Source organism: Nanorana parkeri, unplaced genomic scaffold, assembly GCF_000935625.1.
Source record: "Nanorana parkeri isolate BGI_ZX_2015 unplaced genomic scaffold, ASM93562v1 scaffold225, whole genome shotgun sequence".
NCBI lineage: Eukaryota > Metazoa > Chordata > Amphibia > Anura > Dicroglossidae > Nanorana > Nanorana parkeri.
Window position 1 is genome coordinate 1312816 of NW_017306493.1, and position 25899 is coordinate 1338714.

The 25899-nt window shown below is 41.6% G+C and overlaps 1 protein-coding gene across 1 annotated transcript in view; it reads right to left on the reverse strand.

Moving 5' to 3' along the window:
• Nucleotides 1–1606: 1606 nt before the first annotated feature.
• The window catches only part of ZFHX2 (zinc finger homeobox 2), a 47874-nt gene continuing 23581 nt past the window's right edge, over nt 1607–25899 (reverse strand). Inside the window, exons 6-9 of the mRNA XM_018556127.1 lie at nt 24262–24462; nt 21039–21147; nt 16702–20886; nt 1607–3385 (exon numbers count right to left, since the gene is read on the reverse strand). Coding sequence (XP_018411629.1) covers nt 2589–3385; nt 16702–20886; nt 21039–21147; nt 24262–24462 — 5292 coding nt within the window. The 3' untranslated portion in view covers nt 1607–2588. The remainder of the gene's footprint in view (nt 3386–16701; nt 20887–21038; nt 21148–24261; nt 24463–25899) is intronic.

Here is a 25899-nt window from a genome sequence, read left to right on the forward strand (position 1 = left end):
GCTGACTGCTAGAACAGCCAAAGACAACCTATGGTTTCACATTTGGTATATAACTACAAGAACCAGGTTTGTGAAGGACTCCTGTGCCTAGACTACATCAAGATGTCCCTGTAACATGTGAGAGCACTTAAAGTCAAAATTTGTGTATTTACATTTTTATCTTCTATGGACCTGTAGCTCTTTCTGGGGAATTGCATGCCCCTAATACTTGTGGCCACCATAAAAATACATCTTAATGTTACTACTGGTCTGACAAAAATGTGACTACGGAGTCCTAGTTAGTCCACAAAACTGGAGTACCATAGGTTGTCTAAGGGCTTCTGTACACAGGCGTTTGGTTCTGCTGCTGATGTGAAGCATTTTTGAGCATCTGGAATGCATTGTGTGAGTTTTGGATTAGCTGGCTCAAGGTTAACTAGCATTTATGTTTCCATTTGCCATATATCATGTCTTGCTTTTGTACTTTTTTTTTTTTTTTTGCTGCACTTGAACTGCTTTTACTCCTCTACACAAGTCAAAGGGAATGCAATGTAAAGGTAAACTAAATGCATGGCAAACAAATGATTAAAAACATCTAAAAAAACAACCCAGTTTTCCCTGAAAGCTAGTTTCTTTTGTCTGCATTTGACCTGTTTCTTAGAAATAACTGCAAACCATTTCTGAAAGATTGCAATGGATCATTTAATTCCATGTTATCCTTTTCTTGAGTGAAAGCAGATGAGAAGCTCCTTAAATTGCCACGTGTATGGCAGAATACGAGTCTGCTCACACCACTGTGTTGCAACTCGGTTTCAAGTGCAGCTTAAGGAATTCTTCCAAGGAAACCATGGTAGAAAAGGGACCTGTTTTTCTTTTAACAAAATTTACATTCAACACTACTGCATAAATAAAAAGTTCATCTTTAGTTGTAACTGTTTCCATATTTCATAAAGTATGGAAGCTGCACTACTTGCTCATTAATGTAATCAAGGCCAAACTTGTAGAGCAATACAAATATCACAATACACGTTGCCATACACGGTACAATTGTAAGCATACAGATTTAAAGGGCGTTCATTGTTAGTTCAGAAACAAAGGATAGCAAAAAAAAAATTCTACCTCTTGTAAGCATTGTTATAGGCAACTGGTTTGGCTAAAATGAGCCATTCCCTAGTTTCACATTTATAGTCTATTAGCTTCAGAGAATACATTATTAAACATTTCTAAAAAGAAAAAAATTAGACCTCAAATTAAATCTTTTCTTATCCTTACAAAAACATATCTAGTTGAATTACTGGCATTGATTTAAAAAAAAATGGGCATATGATAAAGGACAATTGTACCGTGTATTAAGGAAGACATAAGCAAAACAAAGAAATATGAGCAGTATGAAATGACAAAAATGAAGAAAGCAAATGACTGACGGTCTTATACATTAGTGTTAATAATCCTACATGGTGGTCGTGAGGATAGAAAAGTCCATATCAGACACACGTCTGTTATTTATATACAGATCCCACGCTGCTCTGACTGATGAACTATATGCAGTGACCCAGCATTTTCCTCATACCCATAATACAAATAATTGTCCATTTTCAGGTTTCCATCTTCCTGTCCATTTTTTTCCTTTTTTTTTTTTTTGGTGTGAATTTTTTTTTTGTTTTTATGCAACTTTGGATTCAAACATTTTCATTACTTTTTTGTTATGTGTCCTTGTTTGGTGGTTGATCATCCTGACCCCCTCCCCCCAAATACCCCAAGCTTAAAACATTGAAAGTGAGGTATGGGGAGAGCGATACAGGGGAGCTAGGGAGTGAAAAATGTCCCTCCCCCCCATAACCCTCCCCAAAAAAGTTAAAGCCCTTCCCTTGTCCCCTCCACAAATGGTTAAAGCATCACAGCAAGAGTTCTTGGAGCGCTGTAGTCAGTCCCCAAGTATAACAAAGTTCAAGTCATTGGTGGAGAGTTGCTATATCCCCCATTTGAAATAAAATCCCCCAATTCTCTATGTACACACATGTGTACATGCATGTGTAACAGAAGAGTGGGCATTGCCTTTGTGTTTGGTTCCTTATGTCACGGAACTTTTGGTTATACATATATATTCAGTTTTTTTTTTGTCTTTTTTTACCTCTCCCTGTTCATTGGTTTATGGTCCAGTCATTCCATCTCCCACCATTAGGAATTTGGGGTACAATGTCCACAGACAGGGAGAGGTCACTCTTGTTTTGGCACCAGGATCAGAAAATGCAGAAAAGCTTTGGGTTCTCATTATTCTATGCAGAGGTTAAAGGGTTTTTTTTGTTTTCTTTTTGGCCTGTGTTGTGATGTATTTCTTTGAGTATACTTCCCTGCTGAAGAGACACAGATTCAAAACAGTTAGACAGTCAAGTGAGCAGAGATAGTGTCACTCCAGCAGATGAAGGTTTAAGGAAGCATTCTTGAGTGAGGGAATGCTTTTTCTGTAACAGACACACACAAGTAGAATGAGACACATACACAGAAATACAAACACTCTAAGAGGCAAATTAAACAAACACACTAAGTGAAATAAGATAGAAAGACAGCTCGAAAGCTTGTCTGTAGTGTGAGACAGACATAGAGTGTCTCTATAAAGCCATGAGCACAGAGGTAGCAGCACTCTTTGGCCTGAGTTGAGGTATTGCAGAGGATGCTCCATCACTGCATGCACTTTGTGCACGGTGCTGCTGTGACCTCAGGTGTTGGCTTCGAGCTTCAGGACCCTGCAGTAGCACTTGGCAGGGCAGGCAGTGATAGGTGCAGACCCTCACTCTGATTGGAGGTGGGTGTGGAGGAGGGCCAGTGTAACAGCCTGAACGCTGATGAGCTTCTGCTTCCCCCTCTTCGTCATAAGAAGTCTTGCACTGTTGGCATTGGTATCTAATTGCCACATCCACCATTGGTATATCTTCATCATCTAAGTCGTCATCTCGATCCACACTTTCCTCCTCTCTCTCTTTAGATTCTGCACTGCATTCATGCATTACTTTTGTCTGTGATGGTTCAGGTTTACGGGGCGATGATGTCTCAGGGGCCAGTTTGAGGGGAGCTGGAAGCAACCCCAGAAGTGTATGGGGAATGACCGGATTAATTGGAAATAGACGCTTCTTTAAACCATACAACTGCTGAAAGTAGGGACCCTGTATCTGAGGGCTGAACAGAGGAGTGGCAGCTGGAGCAAGTGAAAAAGGCATAAAAGGAGCCCCCATGAGGGGAGCGGCTTTCAAAGCTGAAGGAACAGTGGTTTCAGGGGTGAATGTAGGTTGTGAGGACTCCATAGTGGTATCATTGGTTGAGTGCGTTGAAGAGGGAGCAGTTGGAGTAGCACGGGGAAGGAGAGCTGGAGGTACAGAAGAAGTCATCCCGATGAGGCTTGGAGGAGGGCCTAAGATAAGACAGAAATACAGAGATGGGAAAGAACAATGGTATAAAAGAAATGTCAACACATGCTAGGTATAAAAGGAAAAGCTATGCATATAAAAACATTTCAAAAGTATTCAGACCCCCTTCATTGTTTTCAATTGTGTTATGTTGCAGCCGGATATTACAGTTGTTTCAATTCTTTTTTCCTCATTAATCTACACTCAGTACTTCATAATGACAAAGTGAAAGTTAGAAATGTTTGCAAAAGGAAAAACCTGAAATATCACATTGACATAAGTATTCAGACCCTTTGCAACACCACTTGAAATTTAGCTTAGGTGCCTCCCATTTCTCTCGATGGTTGCTAAGATGTTTCTACACCTTGATTGGAGTTCACCTGAGGTAAATTACATTGATTGGACATGATTTGGAAAGGCACACACCTCTCTATAGGTGGCCCCACAGCTGACAATGCATACTGTATCAGAGCAAAAGCCATGAGGTCAAAGGAACTGCCTTCAGAGCTCAGAGACAGGATTATTGCAAGGCACAGATCTGGGGAAAGCTACAAAAATGTCTCTTGCACTGAAGGCTCCCAAGAGCACAGTGGCCTCCATAATTCATGGAAGAAGTTTGGCACAACCAGGACTCTTCCAAGTGCTGGTCGCCTGGCCAAACTGAGCAATCGGGGGAGAAGGGCCTTAGTAAAAGAGGTGACCAAGAACCTGATGGTCACCGACTGAGCTCCAGAGATCCTGTGTGGAGATGGGACAAAGTCCCAGAAGGACAGCCATCATGCACCGATCTGGCCTTTATGGCGAAGTGGCTAGACGCGAAGCCGATCCTCATTGCAATACACATGAAGGCCTGCTTGGAGTTTGCAAAAAAGCACCTGAAGGACTCTGACGGTGAGGTACAAGATTTTCTGGTCTGATTAAACCATGATTGAACTGTTTGGCCTCAATTCTAAACATTATGTCTGGAGGAAACCAAGCTCCGCTCATCACCTGCCCAATACCATCCCAACAGTGAAGCATGGTGGTGGCCGCAGCATCAGCATGCTGTGGGGGTGTTTTTCAGCAGCAGGGATTAGGGAGACTGGTCATGGTTCAGGGAAAGCTGAATGGAGCAATGTACGCAGAAATCCTCAATGAAAACCTGTTCCACAGCGCTCAGGTCCTCAGACTGGGCTGAAGGTTCACCTTCCAACATAACAACGATCCTAAGCACACAGCCAAGACAACACAGGGGTGGTTTCCGGACAACTCTGAATGTCCTAGAGTGGCCCAGCCAGAGCTTGAACCCTACTGCCCTATTGAACATCTCTGGAGGGACCTGAAAATGGCTGTCCACTGATGGTCCCCATCCAACCTGACTGGGCTTGAGAGGATTTTCAAAGAAGAACAAAGTGCTGAGTAAAGGGTCTGAATACTTAAGTACATGTCATATTTCAGTTTTTTCTTTTTAATAAATTCACAGACATTTCTAAAATTCTGTTTTTACTTTGTTATTATGGGGCACTGAGTGTAGATTAATGAGGGAAAAAATAATTCAAACAACTGTAATATCAGGCTGCAACATAACATTAGGTTGAACTCGATGGACTTGTGTCTTTTTTCAACCTGACTATGTAACTATGTAACATAATTGAAAAAAGTGAAAGGGGTCTAAATACTTTCTGAAGGACATATTTCTGTGTTGTTATACCATCATCATATTGTATCAATATTATTTCTTAATGGGTTGGTTTCAGTATTAGGCAGGAAAGACCCCATCATGCTTTTATTGTTATGGTTTTTGTAATGCACAGGAATTAATTTTGTCAAGTATGTGTGGCACTATGGTTTTTCTGAACAAGAGACTGCAGTTTTAACATTATACATAATCTTTTTAATTTCCATCTGAATTTAAAAGTTCCTGTTTGTTTGGGATCACTCCGTGTTGTTATTTTATACCATGGGTGGGCAAACTTCAGCCCTCTAGCTGTGGTGAAGCTACAAAACCCAATCATGCACCTGCCTCTGGGAGTCATACCTATGGCAATCAGAGTCTTGCAATGCCTCATGGAACTTGTAGTCCCACAACAAATAGAGGGACACAGTTTGGTTACCCATGACTTATACCATCATTCAGTCATCCTTCCACTTTATCAAGATGTACAGTGCACTAATGAAAAGCAGTCACTCAGCATGATATTACCAGCAGCATCATGCCTCACTATAGGTATCGTCATTTTAGATGTTGGCAGGTTTAGACTTTTACCACATATGTTGGCCTGAATCCTGGCCAGAAAGCTTTTAAAAATGTTCTTTACATAATAATTATTTTGTTAGCTAAATATAAAATATTGAACATTAATGTTTTACATTATCCTTTTATGCCAGTAGATGGAGTTTTAGGCACCATTCCTCATGTTTTCCAGTTTATACTTTCCTCCTGCTGAAAAGGGCTGTTTATAAGCTCAGTAGCTCAAGCTGAAATTTACACACTCAAGTGAATGAGTCAGAGCAGTTCATTTTCCCCCTCACTCTCCCTCCCACTAAATGGCTGCGTCTTAAGCCTCACAAAGTGGCATAATGTAAGGAAGAAGCTTACAACTCCTGTAACATCTCTTTTGGGAATCCTTTTTCATGTATTATTTTCTCTGTCTCTCTCACAGGAGAGAGACTCAGGGGGGAATTTATCATAGCAATTGCGTGTGTTTGAACTTGCATATAGTCGCATGGGAAATATTTGCGCCAGATTTATGATGCTAATGTAATGTCTGTTCATAAATGAGATTAAATAGACTCCAGGAAATAAGACTCGTAACTCCAAGCAAAAAGCTTAACTATCGCTTCTTAAAGAAGTGGTCATGGGGACTTCTTAAGTTGTGATTGTTTTGTTAGGTGATGCTCCAGTTTCAGATAGCCGCAGGACAAGCGCAGATGTAAACATTTGCGAACTTTCGCAAAACGCGCGTAAAAGATGCGCAAATACAGATAAAGATGTCACCAGCACTCCAATCCAGAGATTCACGTTAATGTAAATCCATTATATTGACAAAAGTCATACATTTTATGACTTTTGTCAATAAAATGGATTTACACTAACGTGAATCTCTGGATTGGAGTGCTGGTGACATCTTTATCTGTTGTTATATCTGGAGCAGCGCCATTCGCAGTCATTGCAAGCACCCATTATTGGGACAGACCGGTAAGGAGTGCAGCAAGGTATATGGACTTTATAAACATGCACAAAACACGCGCAATTGGAAAAATAGTGCAAGCTCTGGTCTAAACAGGTGCACATGTTAAAAGGAGCGGCTAAACAGATTTGCACATAAAAAATAAAAATGATCTAAGAGGCTAAAACTGTCGCAATTGCTTTGATAAATTCCCTCCAGAGGAAATAAATAAAACTAATTTGGCACCAAAACCATTTTACTTTTCCTATTTATAGTTGACTGGTACACCTATACTCCAGTCTTGGCTACAGAACTCTGTGGATCCCTCAGTTTGTGTTGGCAAGGATAGCCTTTCCTAGGTAGTATCTAGATGATTTGATATAGCTTTTTTTCCACCTCAGCACTAGTTGATATCAGTACTCACTAGGACATCCAAATACATGCACAACTTATCTGAAAGGCTGCCAAGTGCTTATTTTCACACCTATGCTTCATATTTACAACCTAAACAATAGCCCATTACCAGTGCCATTTTTATTTAGGAAGTATGGAAGTTATTTAATGGTTCACTGGGGAAGGGTAAATGTAAGGCAACTATGCTGAATTTAGACACATGTTCTTTCACAATGTATGGAATAAATGCAGTAGTTTAATGCACACAGCGTATCTCACTTCTGATGTTTTTAGCTATTACTTTCTAACATAAAACAATGTCCCATTAAGAAAAAATTGAGTTTTATTGCTTTGAAATAAAAGTAGCACAGAAAACAAAATGCCAGTGTAGGAAATATTCATTGCAATGGGAGAGTAGGTCAAGGGTCTGAATCATTACCAAGGCACTGTGAATGTGTAAACTAAACAATTCTTATCTCTAACATTAATACAACTTCCAGCCTTTGCAGACATTGGTCTATGTGGGGGTATGACCCTAAACTAGACAGAGGAAAGTTCAAGAGTAATGTAAGAAAGTATTATTTTACCAAATAGTACATGCTTAGAACAGACTTCCAGCAGAGTGAGTGGGTTGATAAACATTTATGAATAAACATTGATTTATTCTCAGTCTTCTATGCCAGCCTTTCTCAACCAGGGTGCCGTTGGCTTCTTCGAGGATGCCTCAAAATATTGTGGTAGTGGGACTGTGATGTGAAGGGGGGAATGAAGATTGAGGTGAAGGGGGCTCCTAAAATAAAGGGGGAACTCTGTTAAGAAAGGGGAGGACTCTGGGAGCACTTTGTTGTGAAGAGGGAAACCCACTTTTTGGTGTTTTTGCATGGGGTTCCCATTAAAACCTGACATCTTTGAGCTGGGGTGCCTCGAGTATTGCATACTTTTAAAGTTGCCGTGACTGAAAAAAGGTTGAGATTTTCTATGCTTTTACATGTACCACCTCCCTGTGCTAGTTCCAATTCCAGAAACAATACTATACATTTATCAGAGTGCTAGCTGACATCTCCATCCAAATATTTGATGCTTTGTACTATGAAATGTCCCACTGGGAGTTTCTGTTTTAGTACAATATTATACTAAAGTACTATTTTGTGTTAACGTACTGAAAAGTATAGGTCCATAGATTATTATATAGAGGTAGAGGACATGTAAAAAAATAGAGGTATTTTCTGACAAAGGAATATTGGTCTACATTAAAAAACATAGAGCAATCTTCAGTGTTAAATGAAAATTCTAAACCACGCACAGTTTGGTAATAAGCTAGAGATAACGTTTTTAGCTAATGTTGAAACTGTACATGAATAATGGGACAGTAAGAGTGCAGGTTTGGCATCCGTTAAATGTAGAACTCCGAGTAAAATATTTTTCTAGCTTTGGGTAGACGAAGACAAGCTCAGAAATCCTGCTGGGTCTCTACTGTCTGGGACCCTGAGGAAAATGATAGGTCTCCATTTACATTCCCACTATGACAACCTTCTCTCAGATGAACTTCCTGTTGTTTTTAGGAGTGTATATTCTGTGTATTAGTATGAAGGATCCACTAGGGGGCAGGTGACACTATAACACCGATGCCTCACTCTACTATAAAACAAAATGGCTAGAGTCCTATTTTAAATATAGACATATAAAACCGTTGTGCCATGAATGCTATGTGGCAGCCAGCTGTCGCCCACAATAAGATATAAGGGGCTATAAAATGAAAGAAATGCAAAAACTGGCCTATATAAATTAGTGTATACCCCATTGGTACATTCATTTATGTCTAAACATTTTCAAATGTGTTTTGCAGTGCAAAAAAGTCCTATCCAGAGCATAAGGAGGAGAACACTACTATGCAAATACTGCAGGTACTAAATGCAAGCATCTCCATTTCATTTTAGAATGACATATACATAGAGATCATTGTCAGGTAAGTGACAGGCCTGATAATGCCAAGTAAAATGTATACAGGGCTGACATTACATTGTATCTTGTCCTGTGTATGGTAAAATCCACTGCCCATTTTCCCATTGACACTTCATGAGATCATTATGAGAACATCTTTCTACACCTGGATTATGTGTGAGAGCCAACATTTCAACTAATGTTACCATTTGAATCCTCATTTTTGTACTCCAGAATGTTGTAACTATATGAACTAGAATTACTAAAATGCTGCCATATTCCTACCCCCCATATTAATTTTAGTCCTAAAAGTGACCCGAGCAAAGGCAGAACATTTGTCAGACATTTACCTGTTTACAAAATAACTGTTTATTTACAGGCAAACGAGATCCCTAGCAAACTAGATCCCTAGCTTCAGTTGTTCAGTTTTTGTGAATTGGCACCAATGTCTCCATCAGTCAACTTTCTGCATCTGGTATTATCATTAAACAATTATCAACTGATGTCCCAAAACACTATTTTAAACAAATGAGCTAATACCTACATCTGTATAGGGAGACATATTTTGGCACTAGAAAAGCTCTTCAACTTCTGTTTCACACCATCACGTGTCAAACATTTTTTGTTCTTTTCCCTCGTTTTTCCTTGCACCAGGCATGTTACCAGCACATGCTCTAAAAACTGTTAAGCAGATCACATGGAGTACATATTATCCATTTTATATGTGAAAATCTGCCATTTATAAGTTTCAAAGACCAAATGTACAATAAGGTGATCACATTTTTCAGCTGGAACTCCAGGATTTATCATAGCACCTCATTATGCAGGATGAAAATATATAAATGTTTCACCTAGCTCAAATTAGTGTATATATAGGAAGTAAAATATTTGGGCTAAAACTCACCCTTCCCGGGCAGGGTATTGTGTGACCCACATGCATACCTCTCAACTTTCTAAAATGAGGGAGAGGGACACCTTCTAGCACAACATTGTAATGCAATGTTCAAACCCCTGATACAACCCAAGTTATGTGGGAATTTAACCCTTTCGCTGCCAACAACATATGCCGTACATCGCTTACAGCGGGCCCGTCTGAACAGACTCACTGCTGGGACTCAGCTGTGTAAAGCGGACGGTCGGCCTTACAGTGGAAGGGCTTCTGGCAGCTGAGCTGCTGCCATATCGCTTCCATTCCAGGGGGCGGCAAAACGTCCCCCGCCGTGCTCCTGGGCTCTGCTGTTCCTCCTGCAGGCCAGGGACTGGCATCACGAGTGTCGTCAGGTAGAGGGGAAAGAAACCGGTGAACATCCGTTCACCAAACTCCTCCCCGCTTAATGGAGCCAGAAGCAACGCATAGTTTCCGGTTCCTCAGCTGTCATAACATTTAAAGATACAAAAAAAAATTTGAAGTCTCCTGTGCGCATAGTAACGTAAACACGCGTTGGGTATTGCCATGTGCACCAGAGTGGGAGAAATAATTCTAGGGCTAATGTTCATGGTTAACTCTGATTACCTGCACAGGTTATCGCCTACAGACAATTTGGGATAGCATATTTGTTGCCATTTCACGGGCGCATGCAATTTTTAAGCTTGGCAAGTTGGGTATCTATTTACTCAGCGTAACCTCATCTTTTGTATTTTACAAAAATATAGTGAGGATTATATTGTGTTTTTGGGGCACTAAAAATAACTTAAGTGTAATTTACATTTTTACTAGAATATTGGGTTTGACAAAGAGTTAAAAATACCGCCATTCAATTCTACAGGGTCTCTGCTTTCAGAAAATATATAATTCTTGAGGGGGTTTAAGTAATTTTCAAACCTAAAATGTGGGTTATATATGCAGTGAAAGGGTTAAATGAAAAAAATAATTGGTAAAGCTCAGAATTGCTATTTTCATGCCATTACTTTTCCTTTATTCCCGGCTTTTCAAAATAGCAAATGAGAGATAGGATATAGTGCAGAATAACACTTTTGTTAGTTAAATAGTACATTTTTAATAGATATCTGTACATGAGACCCAAAGAGGCATAACTGAGCAGAAAAGAGGGACAGAGGCATTTGGTTCTAAATGAGGGACAGTTGGGAGATATGCCCACATACACCTCACGAGCCCTGAAGGCATGCTTTATGTGGCCACTAGCTATAGAAAGCCTAACTGAATAACACAAATTTCTGCCTGTACACAATCTCTGTCGCTACTTTGGCTGCATTTACACCTCTCCTTTTTAAGGGATATACGTTTTCAATTCAAATCAATTGAAATGCATGAAAACATGCAATGGCATGTGTTTTAATCTACATTGCAATGTACGTGACAATGTGGGGTCTATTCACAAAGCTGCCGAGGGCAGCCGAGTGAATGACCGATCAGAAGTGAAGTGAGCCGAACACTGTTCGGCTATTCACTTCAGGCTGGTACGGCTGAAATCAGCCGTACATCGGCTTGCTTCGTGTGGCTTCGGATCAGCCGAACATGCTCAGCATGTTCAGTGTTTTCATTGATTTCAATGGAAAATTCCACATACCATTTCATTTTCATTGCACCTTCATTACTACTGCAATCTAGTCCACCCTCTTCAGCATTTTTTTTACTTTCTGATTTGTACTCATGTTCACACTGCTGCCAAGGCAGGAAGCCCAAACATTAAGCCCCATTCACACATGAGCCTTTTGTAGCGTGTTTCCCTATACCTGACTACACTCAGCAAGTAGAATGCCATTGTTTCTAATTGTGCCCGTTCACATTTAAAGGAGAACTATGAGGTGAGTGACTTCCACTCATCGTCCTAGTTAGAGCCGACATGTAACAAAGAAGCTGTCACAGGTCGGCTCTATTGATCGGGAAGTGAGCAGAAACATACTGAGCTTTAGGTCATGGGAGGAGGTTAGTATTTGTCCTCCCGTGACCCTAAAGAGAACTATGAGATAAAAACACTTACCCCATACTTCTCTTTTAAATTCCAGTTGCTTGTAGCTCAACGTCCTACACTCTAAATACATTAGCTTTTTTTAAATTTTCGCATAATCAGGTGTTTTCATGCCTAGAGGACTGCTCTCCTCGTCCCATACACATGCAAAAACACTTGCACAACGCTTGCAAAATGCTTTAAAACATGTGTACACACGTAAAAAGCCAAGCAGATCGCCAGAAATATGCTCCACTCAGGTGTGAATGCAGGCCGCACACGTTATAGTCTATACAATCTCCTTTAGATCTTCCAACATCTATGTAGTGCAAGGGCCTATTTGAGTGGATATAAATTGATAGTTTAGGTAGGTCCTTATATTACATTGTTTTAGTAAATCTCAAGGGAACTTTTACAAAAATGATATAATCACATTGTAATGTATATGGTGAAGTGATGCAGCTTAGAAAGACGTCAAATGTTTCAAGGCCCATTCACACCATTTTTAGAACTTTATTAAAATGTCACAAGTGACATTAAATTAAGTTGATTAAGCTATGGGCACAGCATGGTTCAGTGCATCCTGCTTCACCGATGAAAAGTACTGCACGCAGTACTTTTTTTAAGTGGAATGCACCTGGAGTTAACTACATTTGCCCCATGATACAAACTCAAAGCCCGTCGACACAGGCCATAACCTGGGCAGTCTAGCTACAGGTCTACTTTAAAGCGGGGTGGGCACAGACAACAACTTATTGTGTGTCTCTGTGTGTGGGGTGGTGAGGGGCTGCATTGTATGTATGTGGGGGGGCTGCATTGTATGGGGGCTGCATTGTATGTATGTGTGTGGGGAGACTGCATTCTATGTATGTGTGAGAGGTAGAGGGATGCATTGTATGTATGTGTTTGGGGGTACATTGTACGTACATGTGAGGGGGATGCATTGTACACACATGTGAGGGGGAGGGGGTGCATTGTATGTATGTATGTGTGAGGTTCCATAATGCAAGTATAGCATTGGGCCGAGATGAGCAGTAGTGGAAGAAGAGGGCAGATGGTGCAGAGGTTAGCAGTAGTGGAAGAGGGTGCATGTTGCTGGGGGGGCATTTTCATTTAGGGGGGATTTTGCTTGTGGTAAGGAGGGTTATTTTTTTGGGGGGGAAGGTTTATCGGGGTGATATTTTCCTGAATGCCATCATTCTGTGGTGTGTGTTACTCACTCCTGACCTCTGCATTCTGTATGCTAGGAGTACAGCATTCAAAAGTGTGTATGCAAAGCATACAAAGTGTAGAAGTCAGGACTATGTAACATACTCTGTACATTACAGTCTCCTGACCACCATACTCTGTACTCTATGATACATGGTACATACACCTTAGTGTTACATCTCTGTCTATATTCTGTGTGCAGAAACGAATATGTAATGAAAGAGTGCTGAGGTTTATATGTGTCTCTGAAACTCTAGCAAGCATAATCATTACATGTGTGCTAATTGTTTAAAACACTCTGGGCATATGACATCTTAACCCTTGCAGTGGTGCTAATCCCAGCAATGTAAGGGTTAAGATTTTATATGCCCCGAGTTCTCCTTTTAACTGCAAAATGAATAGGAATGTGGCACTTCTGGGAGTGTTGGATCCTAATATTGTCCACCTCATCCACAGTTGTCAAACCACATACAATCGGCTTCTGCTTTCAGTCTCTGCATTGTCAGTGAGTGGCTTTGCAGGCAGTTTCAGCTCCCGAGTCTCTCTGCTTGCATACAGCTCTTGGGAAACTCATTACACACTGATAATGATAAAGCAGGTGTCTCTTTAAAGAATATTATGTAGGTAGTATGGCATATGTGCTGTATATACAGCATGTAGGCTTACAGGTGGATTCTATTTGAAGCCCATTGTCAGGCAATTATTCATCCATCCCATCCATCCAGCACATTTTTTTGCTTAAAGAAAGATATACTAATTTTAATCCTTTAAGACCGTACCACCCTTAGTGCAGTGTGGCCTCTGTGTATGCACCTTCAGTTCATCGCTGTGCATCTTTTTTCTAGTTGCAGTGCCCAGGGATACCCCTGGTCTTTACAATCCTAGCAATGCCCCTGATGCCCTACCTTTCATTTTGCCTCTGCGCTATTCACAATTAGTGCATAAATACCAGAAGAGGTAGAGACCACACAGCACGAAGGTCCCACAACGTCACTGAACACATCTGGGTCCACAACAACCCGACCGGCAGACCCAGAGCTGCGCAGTGATGCTGAGGCAAACACAGTAGCAGCTGGGAGTGGGATCCTAGCTGCAGAAAAAGACAGGGCACGCACATCTGGCAAGGGGGACAGGGACAGGGGTGCAGTTTGACATCTTTGTTCTAGGCACTGGGAGGCCTTGTTCCAGCTCTGGCCTTTTTCTATTTGCTCCCATTGATCTTTTTTCCTACAATTTAGTCTCTTATTTTTTTTCTTTTTAATGTATTAAACGCTGTTCTTTGGCCTTTAATTGTAAGGAATACTCCAGATGTGTGTTAATATATTAATGGGACTACCATGATGTTTTAATATTGTATATGAGCAATAAATATTGTCAAATGATATAGCAACTGTTTATGAAACACAGTACTTTAGGAAACTAACAGGGTTATTCACAAAAGGTTGAAGAGTTTGGAGAAGGTAAGAGAAGTGAACAATCTAGGACAGGGGTGCCCATTAGGTAGATCGTGATCTACCAGTAGCTCTCAAAGCTGATGCTGGTAGATCAGAAAGGGTGTGAATGGCGGCCTCTTTATTCCATTTTGGTATATTTATTTAGCTGTGCACACATGATGACCTATTAGCCTGTGTCTGCTGAGCCAAGCTCCCTGACACCTTTCTGGTGGATACTGGTGGTTGAAGTGCTATGTGGAACATCAAAAGAATATTAGTTTACACAGCCTGTTGCACTGCACTGTTTGCGAAATACAGCAAGGTGAGCCAGGAGAGAGAGCGGGGAGAGACAGCCAGGAAAGAGAGAGGGGAGAGACAGCCAGGGGAGAGAGCAAGGAGAGACAGCCAAGAGAGCGAAGAGAGAGCAAGGGAGGTTTTTTTTTTCCGCCGGTAGATCTCATGTAGCTCGTCATTTGAAAAGTAGATCTCAACACAAAAAATTGTGGGCACCCCTGATCTAGGACAACATAGCTGAACTGGAAATCGATTTGAATTGGAGAATTTTCCAAAATCCGCGATGTTGTCCTAGATTGTTCACTTCTCCAAACTCTTCACCCTTTTGTGAATAACCCTGTAAACGTAATTCAGTTATGGTTTAGATTAATGTTCATATTACGTGATTGCTCATTTAAAGATCTAGCCATACATTGCTAATCTCACAGATCCCAAACTCCAGGGCCTGAGAGCACTTTTGCACTGTGCAGAGGTAAAATAGAAGTGGTCACACGATGACCACAGGGATGAGTTAAAGCCTGGCTACAATCAGTTTCTGCAACATGCCAGTTAGATATTTAAACTGATATTGTTTGAGAAGGAAAGATCATTATCAGAAGATGAGGCTGCTTAGACCTAATCTAGCTAATACAACCCAAATCCTGTCCATGCATTTACTGTTGATAGAAAATGTTTAAAGTATGCTGTCACTGATATGACTTAAAGTAAACGTAGCGGTATTTGCGGCATTTTCTTTTTATCTTCTCAGTGATACTTTCTTTATAGGAAGGGGAATCTACCATTTGTCATTGTATTCTGCTGTATGGCAGCATCTTTCAGAAGTAGTCACTTATGCATATGTGTTTTTACTCTTTCAGTGCAAGCTCTTCCAGTCCTTGTCAGCAGATTTTTTAGCCAGCTTTTTTTAGCATATATTAATCCGCTAATAGTGATAGACATAGCCTGTTATAGTCAGTATTATTCTGTGTTTAAAGCTGAAACAAGGTTTTGTTGCTTTCAATGACGCCCAATATGGGGTTGTCTGGCAGTTACATCCGACCTAAGCATTCCAAACATAACTTGTTGTAATAATAAGCTTACACCTACCAGAACATGTAAATATAACCTTACAGATTTTAACTTGTAAGCAGTAATGTCACTAATGTAACAGTAGGTGGAACCACATAGCTTGGAAACTAAAAATAAATTGTCAGAAATGTTGGGTTTCCTTAAAGGAAACCAACCGGTCATGACACAAATATATACCATTGTTAAAGCGGTCTTTTGAAAATGCTGCCATACAGACCCTCTTGCCCCGTTTCTTTAAGTTTCTCACCCAGAGGAAATATGCAGAAAATAGGGATTTCTGACCCTTCTCTGACTTTTCCAATCTACTTAAAAGTACTGAAGCCAGTGGGTCAGCATAACAGCCATTCAATTAGCATTTACAGAAGGAGTTTAGGTGGTGACCCCGAAATCTCTGATAACAGGGTTATTTTAATAGATGGTCTTATTTCTTAACATGATCGAACATTCTGCATTTCCCCAATTTAACAAATCCTATTCAAACATTCATTTCCCAAATGCTATTTAAAGTGCACATTTGATTCTGACTGAAGGCTGTGAAAACACAGACCTTTTTTTTAAATACATACACACTGAGAAGGCACACAACCACTAAAGATTGTAACTGAGCTTATCAAGAACATTGTGCCATCTTATGTTGCTTGTTACTGCCCAGCAGACATTTACACTCAGGAAACATTTTTATTTTAACCACATGTTAGCTATCCCTAGCTGCCTATTACTGACTGTTTATATAAGTGCAAAGTGCATAACTGCATGTGTTTGTTTAATTGCAACATTTTGTTTCATATTTAAATGTGAACAACCTCTTAGTTTTAGTATTATTGTGATCATTTTAATAATAATCCCAGCACTTGGCCCCTAGCACTATTTAAGGAAAGTTAGTATACTGTGACTTCCATGCTGCCTAATGACAAGCTGGTTTTACCTGTGTTAAATGTGGCCAATCCACCTATAGGTGCAGGAATGCCCTGTCCAGGCATCAGCAAGGGTGTGATCCTCTGGATTTGTGGTGTCACTGTGGCAGAAGTCTGGAAGTTGAGCATCTGCGAGGTTGATTTGCTCTCTGAAACAGGCGGTGCCCCTGCACTTGGATGTGTATCACGGTAACGGCTTTCCTCCTTCAGCTGCTGTTGTATTGATGCTCGCAGCCTTGCAATATGCTGTCTGGAGAATATGTGGGCACGGCATGGGATGGTAGGCCCATATTTAACATTACAATGAGTACACTCAGTAGGCTGAGGTCCTTCATTGGATGGAGTTGTGCAAACCAGTCCTTGGAGTTTGGCCTTTTTTTCTTTGGCTCTGGCATTCTGAAACCAAACCTGAACAACCCTCTTTTGCAACCCAATCTCACTGCCAAGGCAGTCACACTCCTGCATGCTTGGGGTGCGATATTCTGAATAACATGCCTTAAGTATCCTTAACTGCAGACTACTCATTTGAGTGCGATAGCGTCTAGCTCCTGAGGAACCTAAAAGGCCTTCAGAGTTTAATTGTCCTTTGCCAGGACTAGAAGGACCAGGATCTGAACTTGATGAGTCACTCATGTCTCCAGCCTGCGGGCTGTGCATCAGAGAATCCATCATTTTAGAGGCTATTTTCTCTTCTGAAATTTTTTGGTTCCAACTTCCTTGGTTCTCAGTAGGATGGTTCTCAGTAGTATTTTGCTCCAAATATGTGACTTTAGAGAAATCCAGTGTTTCATTAACTAACGGCGTTGGTGTTTTGTCAGGTTCAGCACTCTGTGGTAATGGCAACTGGGAGGGTGCTTGCTGGCTGGGAGAAGAATGCACTTTAACCTCAGGAGGGGAAGACACTAGAATGGGTGGTGCTGCATGTTTAGTTTGAAAGGAAGCCAACAGCAATCCTTGTGAAGACTGAGGGGTACCCACTAGGCTGGGCAGACAATGGGCAGGGTTAACAAGACTTGGAAATGCCTGATTTGGGTTCACTAAACCAGATAATGACTGTGGTGGATTAACAAGGCCAGATAAAACTTGGGAAGAGTTGGCAAGATTTGTAATTGCTTGAGATGGATTAACTAATCCAGGCATAATTTGTGCAGCGCTCAGCAGGCCTGACAGAGCCTGGGTTGGATTCACCAGGGACTTGGCAACTTGAGTGTTTGTAAGACTGGAAGAAGTCTGAAATTTAGATGATACTGAAGAACTGGTCTGTATCGCTAATGGGCCTGATTTAGCTACAAGCTGTGGCACAAGTTGACTTGGAGTTACATTATAAAAGTAACTTGAACCAGAGCCTTCTCTTTTTGCCCCTTCATTGGTAGAGTCGTCTTGCTGCCGAGGAGCTGAAATAGTACCAGGTGGTGCCCCTCGATACTGCCCTTTCCTCTCACGAGCCCTCGTGTTCTGAAACCAAACCTGAACAACTCTCTTTTTTAGGCCAACTTCATGAGATATGCGTTCTAGTGTACTTCTTGTTGGATTGGAATCTTGCAAGTACCATCTATGTAAAATATCTAATTGTTCTGGTAAGATAGTGGTTCTCAGACGCTTGTCCCTTGGAGGCTCATCACCACCATCACTTCCACCTGGAGAGAGGCTTTCTTCTTCATGCTTTCTTTTTCTCTGATATGCCACCTCACCAGCCCCCACTGGGATAAGTACAGAGAGGTCCATCAAAGGAGCTTGAAGATGACTGTTACTTGATAATGTTTTGTTTTGGTTCTGGTCCACATTGCTGTTAATTACAGAAGATTCATTCGGCTCAAGATTATCTCCTTGCTCAGGCATTTGTATATTTCCTTCATTCATCTTAGGTGACTCAGCTTTTTCTTTTATAACTGGTGAAATATCTTCTTGGTCACCCATAGTTTCACTTGGTTTATCTTGCTCTTCTTGGCTTATTGATAATGGGAGATCAGTGCTTACAGTGTGATCTGATACTGACTCTTCAGTTTGTGCACATTTAAACAGCTCCTCTTCTTTCTCTTCAGTTTCAGTTGCTTCTTCGCCTTGGTCATTATAGCAAATTTTCAGGTGATGGATTAGTTGAAAAATGCAAGGAAAGCTAATGCCACATTTCTTGCAAGGTGGAACGTTACTGTTGGCAGCTGGTCGTTCCCCTAGTTGAACAGGATGAAGAGGCGGTGAGGAAGAATTTCCAGAATCTGTAGCTTGCTTTCGTGCTTTTTGTCGAGCATTTTGAAACCAGACCACCACCACCCGTCCAGAAAGACCTAGCATTGCCGACAGTTGTTCTACTTCATTATCTCTAGGATATGCACTGGACTCAAAAAAGCTGTTTAGTGCTTGAGTCTGGAAGTCAGAGAACTTTGTGCGTGAGAATCGTCGATGACTCATTCGATCAATCCTGGAGGAATCCTCTGTTTCTTCTTCTTGGTACTCTTGGATGGTTTTCTCTGTCTGCATATGCCACTCGCTGATAGCTACAGGGGATAATCCAGTTTTTTCAGCTGCCCATAATATCTGCTCTTCCATCAGGTGACCAGGAAAATCCAGGTGGTTGTGTAGAAATCTAAGCTGTTCAACTGTAATGGCGTGTTCAGGGACAGCATCCTGTTCTTCAACCTCTTTGGAACACTGAGGGAGTTGAGATGTTACAGAGAAGTCTAGTGGTGTAGCTGAAGGACCTCCTGTTTCAGAATTTCCTCCAGCAGGGTTGTGACTATCGTAGGTTCGACGATAACTGGCAGCATATTGACTCAAAGCCTCAAAAGGTAGCAAACGCTGGTGCATGTGCTCCTCGTGTGTTTTAAGGATCAGTCTGTTCGAGAAATGTTTACCACAGGTACCACACTGAAGGCTGTCTGTGGAAGCAGGTATAGACAATGTATCAAGTGGTGGAGCAGGAGGCTGTGGTTGAATCTGAGCTGGGCTAGTAAGTGGCTGCCTTCCTTCATTATACTGTGTGACCAACTCATACCCAAAATTTTCTAGCAATGCCCGTGCTGCAGATCCAGTAGGGTCTGAAGAAGCCTTTGTTGAAGACTCTGGATTCTGTGAAACATCTGCTTCTCCAGTTGCTGCCTCATGCTCATCTGGTACTTTCTCATCCTTTTCATTCGCCGGTCTGGGAGTCACACTGGGTTGGTCACCCTCATCCTTAATGGATGGAGGCTGCTGGGCACCTCCAAAGGACAAAAGAGGAGTTGGTCCTCCATCTGCACTAAGTTTAAGTTCTTGCAGGTAAAATGGAAGTAAAAGCTGCTGCTGCTGACGCTGAAGTTTCAATAGAGCCTCAGGTATCAGTGGAAATGAGGGAAGCAGTGATGATGTAAAAAGCGGAGAAGGCCTAGACAAATCCATGGATAGCTGCATTGGGGGAGGAGCAACTGTATTGGGCAAAATAGGAATTCCAACACAGGGACCAAGCTGTTGTGGTCTCTTTTTGGGCAGGTCCACTCCTTGCACTTCTGTGGTCTCTCCTCGGTAATCAGTAGTAGTTTCACTCTTACATATAGGATCTCGTTGAGGTTTTTCTGAAGGAATCTTGGTAGTATCCTGCTTCAAGCTCCGTGATCTGGTTTGATGAAGTACAGAACGCATGTGAATTTCTAGAGTAGAGCTTTGGTTGTATGAAACATGGCATACTGTGCATTTGTAGGGTTTATCTTGTCCTGTTTGTACTCCATGTCCTGTAGGGCCCACACCAGATTCATGACGGTTAGAAAGTGAAGGATCAAGAGAGGCTTTACGCACCTTGTGCAAGTGTGATACTGAATTATAATGTACAAGTAGGATGTTTTTCTGTGTAAAGGATTCTTTGCATACCACACATTTGTGAGGCCTAGAAGGATCCATAAATTTGTCCATGGCAAAGTTGGTGGTTTTTCGATATGTAGAATGTTGAGTATGAGCGGGTGTACTTTCCTGAGACCCCTTTCTATCCTCTTGCTCTGTACCTTCAACTTCTCGACTACGTGCTTCACATGCTTGCTGAATATCAGACTGACTAAGCTCTGGATGATCCTTCTCCAAGTGGGTCCTTAGTTCTTGAGAATTTTCAGGGGTCACAGGGCACAAGGGACATGCAGTCTCCTCTGATACCTTCTCAGTATCAGCAACAAAATCAATAGCTTCAGTGGGGCTTGTGGAAATTTCACCAGGAGATCCCGGAGGGGATGCATCTGTGGCTTCACCTATAATAAATAAAAAAAATAAAATAAAAAAAAGGATAAAGAACCCTTGCAATCAGCAGCAAAATATCACAGTCAAAACAATAGTGTCAAAAACATAATAGAAAGAAAACATTATCACAACCAAAAGTAAGACAGAGGACAGCATAAATACTCACTGGAAGGTGGGATTTCAGAGGAAGGTTGTTCTGGTTCTTCTATGATTTTCACTGGAATAATCCTGGTCCTGAATGTTATTTGCACTTTTTGTGCCTGAAGCAAACAAGACAGACGGTAAATAAGGTTTATTTTTTAAAAATTTACAAAATCATGTGACCTGCCTACCTGTAAAACTGACCATACATCTGCAGAATTTCCTTTGAAAACATTCATTTTCGGAAAGTTCATTAAATTTTTGCAAAGTTAATGGGCACAAATGGACGATTGAATTCGACCATAGTGAGCCAAAAATCAAACGAGAAAGATGAAAATTCTCAATCTAATTTCTGAATGTGAATGAATGTGAATTATTGTGATGCGCATGTGCTTGGAAAATAACAATGCATCACTTCCATGCATCCTGAAATTGACAGTTAGAATTTGACACATTGGCATGGCAATCAGGCGCAATATCATACAAAATTAGTCGAGTCCATGAAGGTACCATAGAATGCTCTGAACAACGATTTTGCTCCTTTTTTGTATGAACATTTGTATAAAATTCTGCAGGTATATAGTGTGTACGTAAATTGAAGAAACATTTTCACTAAATCTTTATCTACAAGCAGTGGCGGACCTAGGGAACAAAGGGCCCTGGTGCAAGATTTTTTTTCGGGCCCTCTGCATTCCCCCACCCCCAAAAAAAAAAACACAAACCCCCCAACCTACATCCCCTGTAGCAACCACAAAATGGGACCTGCTATATAGCACTACAAATACCAGCAGTACTTTATACAGCATGTCCATTAGTTGGGCTACAAAAAATTATTATTTTATTTAACCACTTGCTGACCGGGGTGTTTACACCCTCTTCCTGTCCAGGCCATTTTACAGTATTCAGCGCTGTGGTACTTTGACTGACATTTATTCCGTCATGCAACGCTGCACTGGAATTAATTTTATACCATTTTTTGGGGACAGATAGAGCTTTCTTTTGGTGCTATTTATTCACCACTGGGGTTTATTTTTTACTATATAATGAAAAAAGTACAGAAAATTTCGGGGGGAAAAACTGTTTCCCCTACGTTATATTGTTATAAAACAATTATTATTACCCAAATTCTTGGCAAAATATAAAAGACGGGGTCACGTCGGGTAAATAGACACCAAACATGTCAAGCTTTAAAATTGCGTGCGCCCGCGAACTCGCAAAAACTACCATACCCAAAATTGGCCATAGGCGACGCTTTAAAAGCTTTTACCGCTCATTAGTTTAGTGTAATCAGTGATTGATGGCCCTAGAATTATTGCTCTCACTGCGACGTTCGCGGTGATATGTAACATGTGCGGCGTAATGGATGCAATCGTCGTTTCTGCACGTAGGCGCACTCGACGCATGTTTGCATGTGTATGTGGGGCGCGGGGACTTACATTTTTTTAAATTACCTTTATATGTGACTTTTAATTTTGTAATTTTTTTAACTAATTCTTTTAAACCTTTTTTTTCACTTAACTTTATTGCTATCACATAGGGGACTAACAAGTCCCCTTTGTGATAGCCAAGTTTTAGTGACAGGTCCTCTTTATGGAGACATCAGAGGTCTCTAAGACCCCTAATGTCACCTAGGGACCACCAGAGAAGCTGATGAAGCAAACACCTGCTTCACCAGCTTCTCTCCGGTTTCTGTACCGGAGAGTGACAGAGGAATGCGGAAGTTATGTAATACACATCACTTCCTGCATTCCGAAGAGGAGGAGGAGGAGATCAAACGGAGATCGTGTACTGAGCTCCATTTGATCTCCGGCCGCAGAGCTGCTGTGCTGGTCCCGGGCTCACACCGGGCACAGTGGAGCTCGGGATCGCCAGCAGCGACTGCAACTGAGGGGGAGCCGCACACCTGCACGCATATTACAAGCGATCGGGCGTCTCTACAGCCATCTCTGGCTGTTTACATTAAACGGCCGGACAGCAGGTGGTTAATAACTTACCTTCACCTCTTCTGGCTGTTTTCTGGTAGGGGGGGCTGCAGAAAACCACCCCAGTGTGTGTGTGTCGTCCATCTCAAACAGCGAGCCCATGTACTCAGGCGGCTGTTTGCTAGGTCCTCACGGCCGAGGCCCAGGGCTGCCCCCTGAAGTGCCTGCCGGCTTTTTTTATTCTTGGCACCTTCCTCAGTATCCGAAGGCCAGTGGGCTCTCTCATCTCTGCGCCGGGACTGTGTTACATTGGATACTGGGCCCCCCTTTGGGCTCAGGCCCCGGGCGGCCACACCGGCTGTAGGTCTGCCCCTGTCTACAAGTAAATCAACCACCCATATACGGTATATTTATGTCACTATCTTGAGAAAGCACATTAACAGAGATCCCTACTCCATGTTCGCAGGCTGAAACAAAGCATGGCTCAGTTCTGATCAAGTTCACCCCGGTGTGTGTTTGTGTGCTAGAGTTCAGGACAGATTGTTGGGACTTGTGTAATGCATTTGTAAAATAAAAACCGAAATCATGTGCATGCAGACAAAAGAAGAAAAAAGTTTTACTTAATAAATAATTGGGTGTTGCAAAATACACATTTCAATTCAATTACTCTGTGTAAGAATAATCATAATAGAGATGGTCATCATCATAACAACACAAAGTAGGGATGCACTGATACCGATTTTTCGGTATGGAGTATGAATACCGATATTTATCTTTCTGTACTCGCTGAGTACAGATACCAGTACTTCCACTAGAATGGAGCCGGCTTCCTGTCCAATCAGAAAGTCGGGCGACGTCTCATTACCTGCCGCCCGACTTCTTGACTGCCTGGGAAGCCGGCTCCATGCTGTTTAGCTGGCTCCATGCTGATTGGCTGGGAAGCTGGCTTCCCGACCAATCAGCATTGAGCTGGCCACACAGCATGGGTAATGACTCGCCGCCCGGGCTTCCTGATTGCCCGGGAAGCCGGCTCCATGTTCCATCGTGGCACTGCCGGTCAGAAGTAATCTCCCTCTGAACGGAGGTTCCGGTACGGGGGTAAGTACCGGAGCATTTGGGTGAGTTTGAGTACTAGCCCAAATACTCAGTATCGGCACCGTTACCGATACTAGTAAACTAGGATACTAGTATTGGTATTGGTGCAACCCTAATACAAAGGAAATAAATAATTTGGGCTTCAACTGGATGTTTCAGTTCTTAATTTTTTTAAGGTATTTTTGCATTTAATGAATCAAGGTGTTTTTAACTCACCACCTGCAGAAGTTTTTCCACACATTCTGACACCACATTATGTCCATGTCCCAGATGTGTCTTTAGGTTACTGGTTCCTATCAGCTGTTCTTGACACAATGGGCAACGAAAAGTTGGCTGCAGTGCATGCTGTGAGACAGCATGGCTGTGAACTTTTTCTTCAGAAGGGCTAACATAAGCACAGAAGGGACAACAGAATACCTAAACAAATGTCAAGGATACATTATATTATTATTTGTTAAAGTTATTGATTACATATCTTGAAAATGCTATTATAGACAAACATGGGTATGCAAATAAAAACTGCAAATCAGACCTAGGGTAGGCATGGTGGGGCAAATGCAGAAAAATAAGTCAGGTAGTATGGTTGAGTACTAGGCAAGCAGACGAAAGAAAGTAGTGACAAAGTGATGCACTATGAAGGAAACAATGGAAAATCTGAAGCATGGAGCGTTGTGTGTGATTCCAATTAGTTTGTGTTTTTATTCACAGGTTAATGTCTATTAGTGTTTCTTACATAACTGCAGAGAAAGAAAGATTGCAGTGGAGAATTGTCAAAGTAGGTGCAATGTGCATTAGGAAACTATCCAAAATGAAAAATGCGACTTATTTACAAAGCAATTTGCAGCTTCTCCTACTTATATGCCCCCTGTTTTGCTACCAAAAGATCTACAGAGAGGCCAGCTATACACTACATGTTAGCTGTCCTGTGAAAATGTAGGAAGTACATGTCTGATTACATCTGTTCGGACTGCTGAGGGAGGAGCATAACATTCAAGCTAAAGTGAAAGCTAACCAAGAAATTTAGCTCAACTATTAAAACAGACCTGCTCACCACTCCTGTCATCCATGCTTTCACTGAAGGACATTTTTAATACTCACTAAAAAGATAGCTGATTAATCCAGAGCATAGTGGATTTTAAACAAGTTGGTGATGTATGTGGTTCGCATTAATAGGACTCCTTAAGTATATATTCTAACGTTTAGTAGAAGTAACCAGATGAAACAAGTGCATTTCCCATTGTGCTGATTTAGGATGCTTGAAATGTGCTTGATTCAGAGACACGGAAAGAAAATGCATGTACGCAAGTGTTTTCAGCTAAAGTATATGCATAGCCACAGATCAGATGCTGGTTCTCATGCAAGCCAGTATTAATAGGCTGTACTGTAGAAATACTTCTGGAGTATTTACTAATTTGGTACTACAGAAGCTGTTATTAACTCATGTTTATAAGGACTTTTAGGCCTGCACGTTTCTCTAAGGCCCGGTTCCCATTTGGGCGTTTTTCCGCGAGTACGAACGCGCGGGAAACCGCCCTACGCCCACAGAAGTACATGTACTTCTTTGGGGCGTTTTGGTCGGGCGTTTCCATTGGGATGCAGCAAAGTAGCCCTCAGAAACGCGCGTTTGTCGCGCAGGTTTTTTTTTACCGCAAATCGCTGTAAAAACGCGCAACGCGAAACACGCGACAAACGCGCATATTCAATACGCCTAGGTGTGAACCCAGCCTAAGGTCTGCAGTGCACATACAGTGTTTGTGATATGCTATACAGTGATGAGTGAGTGGATATAGAAAAGGGATAATATTATATCAAAACACCAGCAAACGTTATTCTACAGCTATGCCAGGATATGTT